Source organism: Ruditapes philippinarum, unplaced genomic scaffold (assembly GCF_026571515.1).
Source record: "Ruditapes philippinarum isolate M1 unplaced genomic scaffold, ASM2657151v2 ctg784_1_1_1_1, whole genome shotgun sequence".
NCBI classification, from domain to species: Eukaryota; Metazoa; Mollusca; class Bivalvia; order Venerida; family Veneridae; genus Ruditapes; species Ruditapes philippinarum.
In genome coordinates, this window is record NW_026862779.1 from 123,977 (window position 1) to 143,577 (window position 19,601).

The 19,601-nt window shown below is 35.2% G+C and overlaps 1 protein-coding gene across 1 annotated transcript in view; it reads left to right on the forward strand.

The window, feature by feature from the left end:
- LOC132720172 (uncharacterized) overlaps positions 1-19,601 on the forward strand; it is a 161,449-nt gene that overhangs the window by 123,970 nt on the left and 17,878 nt on the right. The window contains exons 15-17 of the mRNA XM_060704214.1: positions 1,806-1,870; positions 4,573-5,710; positions 6,903-7,637. Of these exons, the coding sequence (XP_060560197.1) occupies positions 1,806-1,870; positions 4,573-5,710; positions 6,903-7,637 (1,938 nt within the window). The remainder of the gene's footprint in view (positions 1-1,805; positions 1,871-4,572; positions 5,711-6,902; positions 7,638-19,601) is intronic.

The window sequence follows — 19,601 nt, forward strand, 5'->3', positions numbered from 1 at the left end:
AGAATAAAATGTTCTGAAACAAAATATTATTTTGCTATTTTAAGTAAGGTTTTATCCGTTTAGCTATGACTTTATGCATGCGCCATTTGCATTTAAGCAATTTATTGCCATTTTTATTTCATTCAAATGTTTTGAAAGTATTTTTTTTAAATTCCAAACAATAGTTTATGCATCCGATATATAGCTTTATACACTTTAATCAACCTACAGCTGTAAAATTACATAGGATGAACAGCATTGTCCAATACATGACCCCTATTGATTTTAAGGTCATAAGGTCAAAGGTCAGGGTCACAATGACATTAACACTGAAAATTGTGGTTTCTGGTGCGTAACAAAAGTTCCATTTGGCTAACAGTGTTCAAATTTCATAGGATGATTGCCTATATTGAATAAAATATCCATAAATATATTGGGTCACAAGGTCAAAGGTCAACATCAAATGACCTTAATATTGTTAACAGTTTTACAACTGTCAGACCTCATAGGATGATCACTTATATTAAATTAATGGTTGAAATTCAATGCAACGTCATACAATGGTCAAGCACAGTGAAATAAAGTGCAGTGCTCGAAACCATAACTCTATTCAGACTTATTACATAGTTATTAGTCCCCTAACGGTTTAACCGGAGGGGACTTTAGGTTTACCCTCTGTCTGTCTGTCCGTCCGTCAGTCCGTCCGTCCACAAAACTGGATCCCGCAATAACGCAAAAAGTACTGGAAATATTTCTATGAAACTTGATATATGGATAGATGGCAGTATGGAGATTATGCACGTCTTTTTCTGTTCTTCCTATGTTGAAAATTCTGGTTGCTATGGCATTAAATAGTCTGAAAAATATGGCAAATTTAACACATAAACTGGATCCAGTGATAACTCAAAAAAGTACTGAAAATATTTTTATGAAACTTGACATATGGGTAGATGGCAGTCTGGAGATTATGCACATCTTTTTCTTTTCTTCCTATGTTGAAAATTCTGATTGCCATGGCAACAAATAGCCTGAATTTCAAGATTTCTGATTTAAATTTTTCAGCCTTTTCACTATAAGGTTTTTATTTCTTAAGGTGTTTACTTTACAAAATTTCTTTCACTGTGGTTGACCATTGATGAAGTTTCATTGAATTACTCTGTAATAAGTCCAGATTAAGTTGCAGTTCTTGAGCACTGCACTTCCTCTCATTGCGCTTGACCATTGTATGAAGTTGCATTGAATTCCAAACATTAGTTTTTAAGTTATGCACTGCACAAGGAAAAGGAACAAAGGGCAATAACTCTGCAAATACTGAAGATGGAATTATGGTTATTGTACACTGCACTTTCTCACACTACGTTTAAACATTGTATGAAGTTGCATTGAATTACATCTACTAGTTTTCAAGTTATGCACTGGACAAAAAAAAAGTAACAAAGGGCAATGACTATGTAATAAGTCAAATAAAGTTAGGTTCTTGTGCATTGTACTTCATCTCACTGCGCTTGACCATTGTGTGAAGTTGCATTGAATTCAAATGATTACTTTACATACAAGAACCACAACTATCTTTATTTGCCCATAACCATAACTCTATTTCAATTCTTTTACAAGGTATTCTGTTACTAGTAACTTACTCATTTCCGAAGCAGTCTAATGCGGGGGTATTAATCACATTTAGTGATAGCTCTAGTCGCTTTTGAACAAAATACCATCATGGTCTTTTTGTTATGAAGATACTTAAAAAAAGTACAGTGATTTTGATTGACTTTAAATTTGTTTTAAGTGATTTAACATAAAGTTTGTCCTCTTCTTCTTTGATACAGATGCTGAAAAGTTCGAAAATATGTCAAAGTCAGAGTTGACATTCAAGGGATATGATGGAAAGAAGGTATTAATCTTAGTTTAGATTAGATGTTCTGGATATGTCCATGGTGAATAGTTGGAATGAACGATATTCAAGTATAATATACATGTAGTATAAAATGAATTCTGACATCATGGATGTGTTTGATTGTTCTGATTTTACTGAAGCATTACAACCCTGTAAATATTTCCGAGTTCTTTGAAAATGATTTTTATTTCAATGAATTCTAAATAAATGATCAATAGGAAGTTTTTATACAAGATTATTCTTAGATGTTTTTAGCTCACCTGTCACAAAGTGACAAGGTGAGCTTTTTTTATCACAAATCATCCAGTGCCCATCCAAGCGTCATTTAACTTTTACTTTGAAAGACATCTCCTCATAAACTGCGAAGCCAATTTCATCTAAACTTCACGGAAATATTCCTTTGGTGGTCACCTTAAATAAATGTTCAAATAATTTAATTCCATGCAGAACTCTGGGTGCAATGGCAACCAAAAGCAAAAACTTAAAAAATCTTCTTTTAAAGAACCCAAAGAATTTGGCATGAAACATCTTTTGTTGTTCAAATAAAATCCATTGGGTCATAATTGGCCCAGTCACAGGGGTCATTGATTTTCCTTATACAGTGGAGCCTTGCTCAAATCCAAACCATTCTAATCCGAAATTTTTTCTTATCAGAACAAAGTGTCCGGTCCCCATTTTATTCGTTCTATTTTCAACCGCAAAAAAGCTTTTGGATCCGGAACCTGTCTACTCCGAATTCTGGATGATTTCTTCAATTTTTGTTCTTATTTAACTCCGAAATTAACCTCTCGGATCTGAATAGATTCTGCCAAATATCACACCTACATTCAAAATAACAAATAAATTAATAATCATAAATCTTGCAGGTGTAAACATACACCAAACTGATTGATGGGTTAGAGCTTAGCTATTTAGCATGGAACATAATCTAGCAAGGGTCTGTCAATTTTGTTCAAATAAAAGCCATGGAGTCAAAATTGGCTCCACCCAATGATTTTAGCTATATGTACACATCTTTTGGAACTGTTGTTTTCCCTTAGAAATAGCAACAAGTTATGGTTATACACATGCACTTTTTCAAATACAAATATAAACTTTGTGATATGAGTTGATGAGTTGTAAATTTAGATTTTATATCTGCTTTTGTTTATAGTTAACAATATGACTTGTTCCCTGTCATGGAGAGTTTTTAGCTCGACTTTTCTATGAAAAGGGGAGCTATCCTACTCGCCCCGGCGTCGGCGTCGGCATCGGCGTTGGCGTCACACCTTGGTTAAGTTTTTCGTACCACCCCACTTTATTTCAGAAGTATTACAAGTATGGCTTTGAAACTTACCATACTTGTTCACCATCATAACCTCCATCTACAGACAAGAGTACATAACTCTGTCAAGGTTTTTGACAGAATTATGGCCCTTTTTTGACTTAGAAAGTGTATTGAGCTTGGTTAAGTTTTTTGTACCACCTCACTTTATTTCAAAACCATTGGAGGTATTGCTTTGAAACTGACCATACTTGTTTACCATCACGACCTTCATCAACAGACAAGAGGACATAACTCTGTCAAGGTTTTTGACAGAATTATGCCCCTTTTTGACTTAGAAAATACATTGAATATGGGTAAAATCCACTTATTGCCTTAACCCTTTGAGATATTGCTTTGAAACTTTTAATGCTATTTCACATCATTACCCCCATCTGTACGCAAGAGAAGGTAACTCTGTCAAGGATTTGTTTTAAAAATTAAGGCCTTTTATCGACTTAGAATCTTGGTTAAGTTTTTAGTACCAGTCCACTTTTTGACTGAACTGTTTGAGATATTAATTTGAAAGTTGGAATACTTGTTTACAATCATGATTCCCAAACATGTCCAGGAGAAGGTAATTCTGTCAAAGATTTTATTTGAATTATGGCCCTTAACTGTCAATGTTTTGTATTATAGGCAAGCACTAAAAAACTTAAAAAATCTAAAAAAATTCATTCCTATGTCATTTACCAAGGTGTTCTGAGTGACGTAAAAATACCTTATTCTCTCAAAGTGGGTTTAATACTATTAAATTTATTTAAGGCTCAACTCAGTTTTTTTTTCTTTCTTACCAGCCCTCTTTTGACTTAAACATTTCAAACTTTGCTGCAGTGTTCAAGGGTATCACACAATTCAGTAAAATAATTCTTCACTAAATATCTTAATGCTCATGGCCATTGTTCACTTTAAAAATACAGAGATTCTTGTATTGCCTTTTACTGCAAAAACTTTTTTTATTGGCAAGCAATAAAAAAGTCGAGCGCGCTGTCTTACGGACAGCTCTTGTTATATTAATGTGAACAATTTCAGAGCCATCATGTCCCTCTTTTTTAATTATATGAACATTGTTCTCTTGTGCATATGACTTGACTTCAGGTTTAACTGTTAGGAAACACAGCATGGACTATTTTTGTTGTGCAATTATTTACTCTAGCTGAGGCATCTGCTTATGCCCAAAAGGGAAGCATAATAAATATAGTAATTACTGACTCTCTGACCATACCATCCTTTTAATACTTTGGCTTGAATAAAAACCAAAAAACCAGGCCAAAAGCAAAATAACTTACTTCTAAAATGTGTTTCTGAATATAATCTTAAAATAGATATTTCCGGAGTCATTGTAATTAGTTTCTTTTTCTAGTCTTACACACATGTTTTATTGATTTTTCCAAAGGCTAAAGATTTACAACCAGAAGACAAGGATGAACTGAAGAAAATTCATGTAAATGTTGATGAAGTCTCTGGAAAAATTGAAACATTGACAACTTATCAACTCAAGTATGCAAAGACAATACTCGCAAAATATGATGAAGAGGATAATACACAGGAAGGTATAAATGACAATGAACTGGTTGCAATCGACAACAACATTGAAATGGAAGCTACTGAAGATGTTTGGAATATTGTAAGGGAAATATGTAAAAAGGACATAATTTCTTTTGAGAAAAAATGTAGACCTGTTAAATTTGAAAATTCAAAGATTGTAATACCAGCTCATGACAGTGATGTTGCTAAAAGTGAGGTACACAAACTGACAATAAGTATACAAGAAATGATGAATAAAGAAATTTCAGAAATTTTGATAGATTCAGAGAGAGTAATGAAGCCAGATGTGCCTGGCTTCTGTAAAAGAGTTGAGGAATCATTGGGATATGAATGTTGTGTTTGGAATCAAGACAAAAATAAAGTATATGCTTATGATGATACATATGATAAGGTCATGAAGGTTAAGCACCATTTTAATATCACATCTGGCCAAATAAAACATACAGGACAAAATCGACGTAAAAACAGAGGAGCAGTTAATACTCAAAGCAATAATGATACTGCTTCGGATGAAATAAAATCAGACATCAGATTTGAACATTCTTTTAGGAAAACAAGTGCTTATCATAGTGATAAAGAGCAATGCTATAAATTTGGCAACACACTGGTAAAAGTGTATAGAGGGGATATTTTAAACCTCACTGTTGATTGTATTGTAAATGCAGCAAACAAACACCTATCACATGGTGCAGGTGTAGCCGCTGTGATAGCAAGAACAGCAGGATATAGCCTAACAAAGGAAGGGGATGATTATATTGCTCAGCATGGTGACATTCCAGTTGGTCATGCTATTGCAACAACTGCTGGAAATCTCCATTATAAATGTGTGATTAATACAGTCGGTCCTAATTGGTATGATTATGGAAGACACTCTCGTGATGATGTTCAAAGATGTAAAGATGATCTCTTTAATGCCATTTACAACTGTTTTACCATTGCTGAAGGCATGGAATTGAGAAGTATTGCTTTTCCTGCTATAAGTTCAGGTATGCTAAATTGGTGAAATTGGGGGTCATGAGTATTCTTTATGTAAATTAAACACAAACAAACAAAAAAATTTATAAAAAATCTTAATGAAACATTGTCTGGTGGACCTGTATCATGATTGCTTAGATTAAAGCTTTGAGGTCAAAATTTTGTCCTACCCAAGGGAACACAGTAGACCTTCTTTTTAGACCATATGCATAGTTTGAGATGTAAAATTGAACTTTGATATCAGCTGACCTAGAAATGGGCAAGTGACCTACTGTCTTGTCAATTGATGTACAGCTATTGAATTTCCATGTAGACAGTTCTAGGTGCGAAATTAAACTTTGATATCAGCTAAAAAGATAATGACAATTGACCTATTTTCTTGTGACCTCCTTTGTCGTTTTAGATCACCTGTCACAAAGTGACTTGGTGAGCCTTTGTCATCACTTTTTGAAATCGGGGGTCAGGAGAATTCTTTATGTAAATTAAACACATAAATTTCTTCCTATGTTCCAGTGGATCCAGTGATAACGCAATAAGTACTGGAAATATTTTTATGAAACTTAAAATATGGGTAGATGGCAGTATGGAGATTATGCATGTCTTTTTCTTTTCTTCCTATATTGAAAATTCTGGTTGCTATGGCAACAAATAGACTGAAAATATGGCAAATTTTACACAAACTGGATCCGGTGATAACTCAAAATGTACTTAAAATATTTTTATGAAAGTTGACATATGGGTAGATGGCAGTCTGGATATTATGCATGTCTCTATCTTTTCTTCCTATTTTGAAAAATATGTTAGTTATGGCAACAAATAGGCTTAAAATATGGCAAATATAACAGTATTTGTGATTAGTCAAAAAAGCTGACAATTTTTATGAAATTGCATTATTATTTCAAGAGTTATCTCCTGTTTAAGAATTTTGCTTTAAGTTATGTCATATTTTGGTAACAGGGATGTTTCAAATATTAACTTAAGGGTGTCCTTCAGTCCGTCTGTCTGTCTGTTCATAAAAACTATTTCCTTTGATTACTATTAAAGAACTTGTCCAACAAATTTACTTAAAATTGAGAAAAATAATGAAGCATTAGTGAATGGCCAATGGCCCTTCAGAATGTTGCAAGGGGTTCTTACCGGTAGGGGACTTAAGGATTGCTTGCAATACTATGATAATTGCTTGATTTTAAATTTTGTTTTTAGACTTATTTGGTGTACCTATGGAGATATGTGTTGAACAGTATGCAAGAGCCACTATTTCATATTGCAAGAAAGCTGTTGGTAAACCTAATACACTCTCTGAAATACACTTCATCGACATAAAGCCTGAAACTGTTAAAAGAATTCAGGAGGCTTTCCAAGCTAAACAGAGAGAAGGAGCATCAGTGGAGATTACTAGAGGAGCAGATTCAGAAAGTTTTAGAGCTACCAGTCTTAAAACAACAGAAAGCTTTGGAGCTACTAGCCTTAAAACAGCAGTTAGCAAAAGTTCACAAAAGTTACCAGAGCCACTTGCATATGAAGAAGGTTGGAAACGTAATGCTTTTTGTTTCATTGAGTCAGAAAAGCTAAATATTTACTGTGTGCAAGACATATTTTCTGTGAAAGCTAATGGAATAGTTGTATCAGTAAATGAAAAAGGGAAATTTGGTGCTATTGGACAAGCAATTCTCAACAAAATACCAAAGTCTTACTTACCTAGTTTCAATGGTGACTTTGAAAGAAAAGCAAGTAAAGGTACCAAGACAGGAGATGTTATAGTAAATGGTGGATACAGTTGTGGTTATCCAGCAGTACTTCTTGTTGTATATCCATATGAAGCTAGACGTAAACCACAAGATGAAAGACAAGCTGATCTGGAAAGGGCATATAAAAATGTATTGTTGGCAGCAAGAGATCAACAGATACACACAGTTGTTACAACATTGTTTGGAATAGGTAAGTGTCTTTTATATTTATAAGAAATACCAAACAATTTTATCGTTTATGCACAAAATATTGTGTATTTCATTTACAAATTTATATACATGTACAAGTCACTCGTTTGGGCAAACTTATTATGAAAACTATTAAAATTTGTTCGAGGCCACAATTTTCTTCCTAACGAAGACTGTGTTATACATGTATTTAGTTAGCCTGAGATTCAGGCGTTGATATTTTTTTTGCTTATTCATAACTTACGCGCTATTTCATACTCGATCGTCATAGATAACGCAACATTTCTAGTTTTGATAGTATCAACGCGTGGGGAAACCTGCGGGGTTTCCCATGTAATTATTGACTAATGATAATCCTATTGATAAACCGATTAGCACGTGACCAACAAATTACATGACTAAATCGAAATCGAGGCGAAGATAATAAATGTTGAAAATTTGACGCCATTTATCATTATAAATTGAGTCCAGCAAAATTATCTGATGCTCACACACTTTATCTACTTTAACTAATCACACCTGTTGATCAAATTCACTTATCATGCAATAACCTTTGTCAACGAGTGTTAGTTTTTAATCGGAAATGGTGTTTTGAAAGCGAGGCTCCGTAACTGTTCGTTGAGCTTCGGATCACTTCGTGGAAATTCCGTTTCTATTTTTAGAAACTAGTTTGTTGTTGCATGAGTTATCGTTCTTTTATAACACCCGCAATTTTCGGGGTGTAAACTAGGTGGCGCTTCGATTGAAAATTGTATTTCCCCAGGCTGTCGATTTGCCGAACAGAAGCACATAAAAAAAATTGACAGACTGGAACCCAGGCTAGTATTTAGTGACAAGTAATAGGTGTTTAACAATAGATCACAAGGTGGTAACAGTCACATGTGACAATAGTATTTACCAAAAGTGAAAAATTTTTGAAAAACCAGAAAGCCTAATATAAATTATGACTTTACATCAAATACCCTATTTTTTTTTTTTATCAAATCAGTTTTACACTCCATTATTTGATAATGCATGGCTTTTAACCCTTTCACTGCCATAGGGACGGCTTAAGCCGTCGCTGTTATTTTCGGCGTATTTGCCATATGGACGGCTTTAGCCGTTTCTATAATAATCATAATAATATTAATAAATCAATATTAATAATAAAAATAATAATAAATATAAAGAAAATTATACCATCGACAATAATTATCATTAAACTAGCATATTTGGAAACATATATAATCATTTTAATACTAATAACAAATAATAATAATATTAATTTATAATATAGTAATTTCTTAGAAAACCTTCTGGCAAATAGGTGATCAATAAAACAATAACCCTCTGGCAGCGAGGGGTTAATGTGATTTTAACATAAATATAGCATTTTCTTAGCTCGACTTTACAAAGTTTATGGAGAGCTGTCCTACTAGATTCGGCGTCCGTGTCCAGATTTCTGATTAAAGTTTTGGTGCAGTAAAATATTTTTTGCTCTTACTTCTTTATTTCGTAAGTGATCTGAACTTCGTTACTCAAATATATGTTTCTTATCATCAACCGAATCGTGTATGACAAGGTTCATAACTCTAGCACCAATATTTTCAGATTTATCTCCCCTTGAACTTAGAATTTTCTTTGATTTTTTGTTTATTTGTTTCATTTTACGCCTTTTCCCAACAGTATTCCAGTCATATAGGCGGGTAGTTTCCTATCCATTGTTCCTGGAGAGTTACACCAGTACTAGACTACCTTCCTCCCCGCTAAACTACCAAAGCATCTCCCGGGGATCGAACCAACGTCAGAGAGGTAACTGGATTAGAAGTCATCGAGACTAACCCCTCGACAACGGAGGCGGTCTGAAAATATTATTAGCTCACCTGTCACAAAGTGACATGGTGAGCTTTTATGATCGTTTTTCGTCTGGCGTCCGTCCGTCTGTAAACTTTTACTTCAAACGACATCTTCTTATTAAGCACTTAGCCAATTTCATCCAAACTTCACAGGAATGTTTCTTTTGTAGTCAACTTTAAAAACAAATTCAAAGAATTTAATTCTAGCATAAGTCTTGTTGCCATGACATCATCAAGTCAGTGTCTGGAGTTAAGATAATATTAAGCATTAAATATTTTCTAGTGAGTGTCTACCAGGTTTGTTCATATAATAGCCCTGGGGTCAAATTTGGCCCCTCCCAGGGGGGGGGAGGGCGTCATTGTTCTTCCCTATATGTATATACATGTAGTAAAAACTTTAAAAATCTTCTGATAAAACCCCAAAGAGCTAAAGCTTAGATATTTATCATGAAACATCTTCAAATTGGTGTCTACTAAGTTTGTTCAAATAAAAGCCTATGGGTAAAAATTCGCCTTGGCCCGGGGGCCTATATACAGGTGAGCAATTTCAGGGCCTTTATGGTCCTCTTGTTACTATTACTTTTTCATTTCTTAAGGTAACAATTTAAAACTTCAAATATATGGCCCTTATCATCAACCACATCTTATACAACAAGGTTCGTAACCCTAGAACCAATATTTTCAGATTTATTTCACTTTGAACGTACAATTTTCGTCCAAACTTCTTTCCTTTTAAGGTATCTTCTTCAAACTTCAAATGTACATTTCTTATAATTACACTCATGTTGTGTGACAAGGTCCATAACTCTAGGGTGACTATTTCCAGAATTTTCCCCTTGAACTTGAAATTTATGTTAACAACAGGCTGTCCAGCGTCCCTAAAAATCCTAAAAAATCCTAATTTTTAGCTCACCTGAGCATGCTCTGGGTGAGCTTTTAGGATCGATGATTCTCCGTTGTCCGTCGTCCTTTCACATTTAGTTGTTAACACTCTAGCGGTCGCATTTTTGCCTCAATTGTTATCAAACTTGGTCAGGATGCTTATCTAGTTGATAGCTCGGATAAGATTCGAACATGGGTCATCTGGGATGAAATATTAGGTCACCGGAGCTAAAAATAGAAAAACCTTTTCACTCTCTAGCGGTCACATTTTTGCCTCAATCATCATCAAACTTAGTCAGGATGCTTGTCTAGGTGATAGCTCGGATGAGTTCGAACATAGGTCATCTCGGATAAAAAACTATGTCACCGGAGCTAAAAATAGAAAAACCTTGTTAACACTCTAGCTGTCACATTTTTTGCATCAATCATCATCAAACTTCGTCAGATTGCTTGTCTAGGTTATAGCTTGGATGAGTTCAAACAAGGGTCATCCTGGATGAAAAACTAAGTCACCGGAGCTAAAAATAGAAAAACCTTATTAACACTCTAGCGGTCACATTTTTGCATCAATCATCATCAAACTTGGTCAGGATGCTCGTCTAGGTGATAGCTCAAATGAGTTCGAACATGGGTCATCTCGGATGAAAAACTAGGTCACCGGAGCTAAAAATAGAAAAACCTTGTTAACACTCTAGCGGTCACATTTTTGCCTCAATCATCATCAAACTTGGTCAGGATGCTTGTCTAGGTGATAGCTCAAATGAGTTCGAACATGGGTCATCTCGGATGAAAAACTAGGTCACCGGAGCTAAAAAAAGAAAAACCTTGTTAACACTCTAGCTGTCACATTTTTGCCTCAATCATCATCATACTTGGTCAGGATGCTTGTCTAGGTAATTGCTTGGATTAGTTCGAACATCATCAGGGTCATCTCGGATGAAAAACTAGGTCACAGGAGCTAAAAATAGAAAAATATTGTTAACACTCTAGTGGCTACTGTTTTGATCCAAATATCCTGTAAATTAGTCAGAAAGTTTGTTTTGATGATTTCTAAGTCAAGTTCGAACATGGGTCACCTCGGATGAAAAACTCGGTCATACAGCCCAAATATGGAAAAACCTTTAGTGGTCACATTTTTGACTCACCTGTCATGAAACTTGGTCAGAATGCATGTCTAGGTAATAATTCGGATGAGTTTGATGGGTCAGGTGAGCGATCTAGATCTAGGGCCATCATGGCCCTCTTGTTTCAGTTTGGCTTAAATTCCTAAAAAAATGAAAAATTGAATAGGAATTCCTAAAAGTGCCATATTATTTCACAGAAATTCCTATATTTTTTGCGGGGTTGCACTGGTGCAAACCCGGGTTATAGTATGGGTTATAGTATGGTGAATGCTGGGCGGCGGGCGGGGAAAAACTTTCGTAATAGTTTTCTCAGCAACTACTTATCACAGCCTTTTAATATTTGGTACACAGCATCAACACATGGTCCCATACTGTGGGATTTAATTTCAGGTATGTTGCTCATCTACTTTCTGTTTGCCGACTTAGTTAAATTTTCAACATTAATGGTCAATAGTAGGAAATTTTCGTAACAGTTTTCTCAGCAACTACTAATCATAGCTTTTTGATATTTAGTGTACAGCATCAACACATGGTCCCATACTGTGGAATCCAATTTCAGAGGTCTGTCGCTCATCTACTTCCTGTTTGCTGACTTAGTTAAATTTTCAACATTAATGGTCAATAGTAGGAAATTTTCGTAACAGTTTTCTCAGCAACTACTTATCATAGCTTTTTGATATTTAGTGTACAGCATCAACACATGGTTCCATACTGTGGGATTCCATTTCAGGTCTGATGCTCATCTAATTCCTGTTTGCTGACTTAGTTAAATTTTCAACATTAATGGTCAATAGTAGGAAATTTTCAAACAGTTTTCTCAGCAACTACTTATCACAGCCTCTTGATATTTGGTATACAGCATCAACAAATGGTCCCATACTGTGGAATTTGATTTCAGGTCATTCGCTTATCCACTTCCTTTTTGCCGACTTAGTTAAATTTTGACATAATTAATGATCAATAGATAGTAGGAAATTTTCGTAACAGTTTTCTTAACAACTAGTTACCACAGCCTCTTGATATGTTGTTCACAGCATTGACATGGCTGTAGTCCCATATTGTGGGATTCCATTTCAGGTCTGATGCTCATTCTTTTCCGGTTTACCAACTAAGTTAAATTTTCAACATCGATGGTCAGACAGTGGTAGAAAATTTAAGTAACATCACAGCCTCATGATATTTTGTATACATATTCAACCCGGCCTTTTCTGTCTTTGGTCCATTTTTTATCTTTTGTTATAACATACTCCGAATCAACCATTTTTCAATCACAACCTAAATTTTAACACATTCAGTGGAGCTGATGTCATGTCTGACTAAATTGCATAGTCACATGTTGTATTTACTTCAACTTCTGCAGAAAAATTGTCAGATGTTATCAGAAAAACAATAAGACTGTTTTAAATGGAACAATGAAAATTGTCCGACTTGGACTATATCAAAATAATCACTTGTTTAAAAAAGAAATAAAAAAATTCCAAGCAAGTTATATTTTTAATTTGCTACAGGGTTAATACCATTTACCCCAGTCTTCGGTGTATTTAAAACAACTATTTATGATTAACCACTAAATTTCATCAGACTTTATGTAGGGGACCTTTTTAATTTAATTTTAATTCATAATCAAGTTGTTTTCAAGTGATGACTGTAGAATAGATCTTTTGTAAGTCAGATACCAGCTGGCAGATCTAGACAAGTTTTCAAGTTTGGTAACATTATAAAGTAGGTAAGGTAAACTGGCTGTAATGATTGGATGCTTTTACCATTTTGCACCACAATGAGCGTACTGAGAAGTGACACCTTCAGCTGCCTTTTTGTACACATTAACATTAGTCGAACCAATGCAATATACTGAAATATGTTATAACATTTAGTGTATGTTTTTTAAAATCTGGAAAAAAACCTGTTAAAATCATTGAATAGATTGACTCTGTTGTGAAATTTTCTACAAATTTTCGTAGCCCCGATTTATTTTTAACAAATCTTTCAGTGGTGAATACCCTTCTGTTTAAATTTAGATTAAAATATTCCTGGGAATGACCTGAGTGGGTCATATCGATTTTATTGTTTTTTGTGTCGCCTCTACGGAGTAGTGGCGACATATAGGGATCACTTCTCCGTCGTCTGTCTGTCCGTCTGTCTGTCCGTCTGTCTGTCTGTCCGTCCGTCCGTCCGTCACAAAACTTGTCCGGACTACTCCTCATAAACTACTGGTGCAATTTCATCCAAACTTTACAGGAATGATCAGTACCAAGTCTAGTTGTGCATATTGTCAGCATTTTCCGGTTCAATGATTTTTGTCAGAGTTATGGCCCTTTAATAATTTTTAATTTTAAAGTTTGTCCGGACTACTTCTCTTATACCACTAATGCAATTTCAATGAAACTTTACAGGATTGATCTGTAGCTCAAGTCCTTGCGCATATTGCACGGGTTTTCCGGGTTGAATGATTTTTGGCCGAGTTATGGCCCTTTGATAAAAAGGTTTCTTTTTCTGTGGGTTGCCAGATACACAAAAGCTTGTCCGGACTACTCCTCATAAACTACTGGTGCAATTTCATCCAAACTTTACAGGAATGATCAGTACCAAGTCTAGTTGTGCATATTGTCAGCATTTTTCCGGTTCAATGATTTTTGTTTGAGTTTTATGGCCCTTTAATAATTTTTATTTTTAAAGTTTGACCGGCACTACTTCTCTTATACACTAATGCAATTTCAATGAAACTTTACAGGATTGATCTGTAGCTCAAGTCCTTGCGCATATCGCATAGGTTGAATGGTTGAATGATTTTTGGCTGAGTTATGGCCCTTTGATAAAAAGGTGTTTTTTTTCTGTGTGTTGCCAGATACGCAAAAGCTTGTCCGGACTACTCCTCATAAACTATTGGTGCAATTTTATCCAAACTTTACAGGAATGATCAGTACCAAGTCTAGTTGTGCACTGTCCGTCTGTCTGTCCGTCTGTCACAAAATTTGTCCCAACATAAAATTGGCCATCATGAGGTGACACATGTGATTACTGATCGCTCTTGTTAAGAAAGACCAAGACTTGTTCAAAATGTACCAACCTTAAAATGATTTACTGTTGATAATTTTTTATGCATTTATAGCTAGAATAAATTTAAAAGCATAATGTCTCCATCCATTTACTATTGGCAAATAACAGCTTAACTAATTGAATATTGGTTGTTCCGAGATACTCATAACTTTAAAAATGTGTTCATTCTAGTTATGTTTTAATGTAGTTAAGTTTTTTAGCTCTTATTTATAGAAGGCAGTTAAAGGCAGTTGATCAGTGAATCCATTTATTCTCGGGTGACCTTGGAACACTGGTAGACACCTTTGTTATAAGTGAACCAGAGCATTATTTTTTGCCCTAATATTTTTTTAAAAGTTGCCCTAAAATTTGCGCCAATTTTTTTGTCAGAAGGTGCTGGACAGCCTGTAACAACTGTAACCTCTTATCATAAGAAGAGATATATTTATAATAAAATTGGTTTTTAGCTCGACTATTCGTAGAATAATCGAGCTAATGCAGTCACCAATTTGTCGGCGTCGGCGTCCCTGTGGTTAAGTTTTTGTATGTAAGCTGGTATCTCCATAACTACTGAAGGGAATGGATTGAAACTTTACACACTTGTTCTCTGTGATTATCTAAGATGATTGGCACAAGTCCAATAACTCTGATATGCCTTTTTTACATAATTATGCCCCTTTTTCGACTTAGAAATTCTTGGTTAAGTTTTTGTATGTAAGCTGGTATCTCAATAACTACTGAAGGGAATGGATTGAAACTTTACACACTTGTTCTCTGTGATTATCTAAGATGATTGGCACAAGTCCGATCACTCTTATTTGCTTTTTTACATAATTATGCCCCTTTTTCGACTTAGAAATTCTTGGTTAAGTTTGTGTATGTAAGCTGGTATCTCCATAACTACTGAAGGGAATGGATTGAAACTTCACACACTTGTTCTCTGTGATTATCTTAGATGATTGGCACAAGTCCCATAACTCTAATTTGCTTTTTTACATAATTATGCCCCTTTTTCGACTGAGAAATTCGTGGTTAAGTTTTTGTATGTAAGCTGGTATCTCCATAACTACTGAAGGGAATGGATTAAAACTTCACACACTTGTTTTCTGTGATTATCTTAGATGATTGGCATAAGTCCCATAACTCTGATTTGCTTTTATACATAATTATGCCCCTTGTTCGACTTAGAAATTCTTGGTTAAGTTTTTGCGTGTAAGCTGGTATCTCCATAACTACTGAAGGGAATGGATTGAAACTTCACACACTTGTTTTCTGCGATTATCTTAGATGATTGGCACAAGTCCCATAACTCTGATTTGCTTTTTTACATAAAAATGCCCCTTTTTCGACTTAGAAATTCTTGGTTAAGTTTTTGTATGTAAGCTGGTATCTCCATAACTACTGAAGGGAATGGATTGAAACTTCACACACTTGTTCTCTGTGATTATCTAAGATGATTGGCACAAGTCCCATAACTCTTATTTGCTTTTTTACATAATTTTGCCCCTTGTTCAACTTAGAAATTCCTGGTTAAGTTTTTGCGTGTAAGCTGGTATCTCCATAACTACTGAAGGGAATGGATTGAAACCTCACAAACTTGGTCTCTGTGATTATCTTAGATGATTGGCACAAGTCCCGTAACTCTGATTTGCTTTTTTGCATAATTATGCCCCCTTTTTATCTTAGAAATTCTTGGTTAAGTTTTTGCGTGTAAGGTGGTATCTCCATAACTACTGAAGGGAATGGATTGAAACTTCACACACTAGTCTTGGTCTCTGTGATTATTTAAGATGATTGGCACAAGTCCCATAACTCTGATTTACTTTTTTGCATAATTATTCCCTTTTTTCGATTCATAAATTCTTGGTTAAGTTTTTGTGTGTAAGCTGGTATCTCCATAACTACTGAAGGGAATGGATTGAAACTTCACACACTTGTTCTCTGTGATTGTATTGAAACTTGAAGGGTTTGTACCTTTTCGTACAATTTTATGTATTCATATAGGTAAGCATTATTATACTCAATGAAACACCCTTGTGACAAATTTTCGAATAGTTGAGCGTTACTGTCCTCCGACAGTTCTTGTTCTTTCATAGTTTCATTTTCCTTACTGCGTCCAGTATTTCATAAGTCGAGAATAAGTCGAGCTTTGCTGTCTGCTGTGACAGCTCTTGTTCCATATTTGTGGAGTGTGACCTAGTTTTTAACCCTATGTGACCCATATTCGAACTTGACTTAGAATTCGTTAATACAAACTTTCAGACTAATTTCCAAGATACATGGATCAAAACAGTAGGAACTAGAGTGTAAGAAAGATTTTTATGCCCCCACAATGTGGGAGCATATAGCGTTGCACTTGTCCGTCAGTCCGTCCGTCCGTCAGTCTGTCCGTACTACCGAAAAGGGATAGGGGGCCATCTAACTGTAAACAGAACAAAAGAGAACAATAGAGTTCATTCCGTAACAATAGAGTAAGGGGCCATTGGCCCTCTATTAAACAATAGAAAATAACAAAAGAAAAGGCCCCTTATTCCATTTCGGCCGGACGTCCGTCCGTACGTCCCGAAATCTTGTGAACGCAACTGCTCTTAAACCGGATGGCAGATTTTGCTTAAACTTACAGGGATGAACAACCTTAATGTGTAGATGGTAGTAAAGGAAGGAATTTTCGCTGCGACCAAATTTAAGAGAATTATGGCCCTTTGTTGAATTTTTCACTAGATACTATGTAGAAATTTTGTGAACGCAACTCCTCTTAAACCGGATGGCAGATTTTGCTTAAACTTACAGGGATGAACAACCTTAAAGTGTAGATGGCAGTAAAGGAAGGAATTTTTGCTGCGACCAAATTTAAGAGAATTATGGCCCTTTGTTGATTTTTTCACGATATACTATGTAGAAATTTTGTGAACGCAACTCCTCTTAAACCGGATGGCAGATTTTGCTTAAACTTACAGGGATGAACAACCGTCAGGTGAAGATGGTAGTAAAGGAAGGAATTTTTGCTGCGACCAAATTTTACAGAATTATGGCCCTTTGTTGATTTTTTCACTATATACTATGTAGAAATTTTGTGAACGCAACGTCTCTTAAACCGGATGGCAGATTTTGCTTAAACTTACAGGGATGAACAACCTTCAGGTGTAGATGGTAGTAAAGAAAGGAATTTTTGCTGCAACCAAATTTAACAGAATTATGGCCCTTTTTTGATTTTTTCATTTAATATACTTTGTAGAAATTTTGTGAACGCAACTCTTCTTAAACCGGATGGCAGATTTTGCTTAAACTTACAGGGATTAACAACCTTAATGTGTAGATGGTAGTAAAGGAAGGAATTTTTGCTGCGACCAAATTTAACAGAATTATTGCCCTTTGTTGATTTTTAGTTTTCAACTTGTGGCACATGTAGTCCAAAAAATATTTGACCTAGAGTCATATAAGACTGACAGCACAGTGGCATGTGGGGGCATCCGTGTCCTATGGACACATTTCTAGTTCTATTTGTGTATGCCCAAAAGAATTTCATGCATATTATGTTAAACCCTTGGCATCCGCCCGTCTGTCCGTCCGTTAGCAATTTGGTTTCCGGAGCATAACTTCAAGTTCAATTTGGCCCACAATATTCAAACTTCATAGGCTGATTGTCAATTTTGGATAGAAGACTCCTATTGATTTTGCAGTCACAAGGTCAAAGGTCACTATTGCGTTAAAACTGAAAACATTTCTGAAGCATATATTAAGTTTATATCAATCTACAGCTGCAAAATCTAAAGGATAAACAGCCAAGTCCAATTCATGACCCCTATTGATTTTAGGGTCATTATTGAAGATCAAAGGTCAGGGTCACAACAGTCTTTACACTGAAAATTGTGGTTTCTAAAGCATAAACCCTTATTGATTTTAGGGTCATTATTGAAGATCAAAGGTCAGGGTCACAACAGTCTTTACACTGAAAATTGTGGTTTCTAAAGCATAACTTAAGTTCCATTTGGCCAACAAATTACATAGAATGATTGTCAATATTGGATAGAAGGCCCCTCTTGATTTTGTGGTCACTTAAGCATAAATAAAGTTCATTTTGGCTTAGAGTATTCATACTTATAGGATGATTGCCTATATTGAATAAAAGATCCATATCTATATTCGAGTCACAAGGTCAAAGGTCAATATCAAATGGCCTTAATATTGTTAACAGTTTTACAACTGTCAAACTTCAGAGGATGATCATTTATATTTACATTTATTACATGCTCTAAAACATTTGCTTATGTTATGTTATACCCCTGGCGTCTTTCCGTCTATCCGTTGTAGCATTTTTACTTACAAGATAACAACTTGATGGTGGTGCTTTGGAAACAGCAACTGTATATATATATATATATATATATATATATATGTATATATGAAGGTTCTTCAGCTATAAAGGAGGATTGCTTTTTAGGTCACCAGAGCCGAAGGCTCAGGGTGAGCTATTAGAATCAAAGGGGGATGCTCCAGCGTCCATCGTCCGTCCTCATGCGTCAACAATCGTCTTCTTCTCTGAAACTACTAAGCAGATTTACTTCAAATTTGGTCTGTAGCATCCTTGTGACAGTCACACTTGAATTTGCTCATGTCATTCAAATTGGCTCCTTTTAGGGGTCAGCAGAGCTAAGAATAGAATAACCTTTAAACATCTTCTTCTACAAAACTTATTGATGGATGATCACCAAACTTTGTCTGTAGCATTCTTGGGTAGTCTTTTATCAAGTTTGCTCATATAAATTTGATTGGCCTCTTTTAGGGGTCTCTCTAGGGCTATAATAGAAAAACCTTTAAACATCTTCTTCTACAGAACTAATGGATGGACGATCACCAAACTTTGTAGCATTCTTGGGTAGTCTTTTATGAAGTTTGCTCATATGAATTTGATTGGCCCCTTTTAGGGGCCGCTAAAGCTAAATATAGAAAAACCTTTAAACGTCTATTTCTACAGAACTAATTAATGGATGATCATCAAACTTTGTCTGTAGCATTCTTAGGTAGTCTTTTATCAGAATTGCTAGTATTATTTTGATTGGCCCCTTTTAGGGGTCTCTAGGGCTAAAA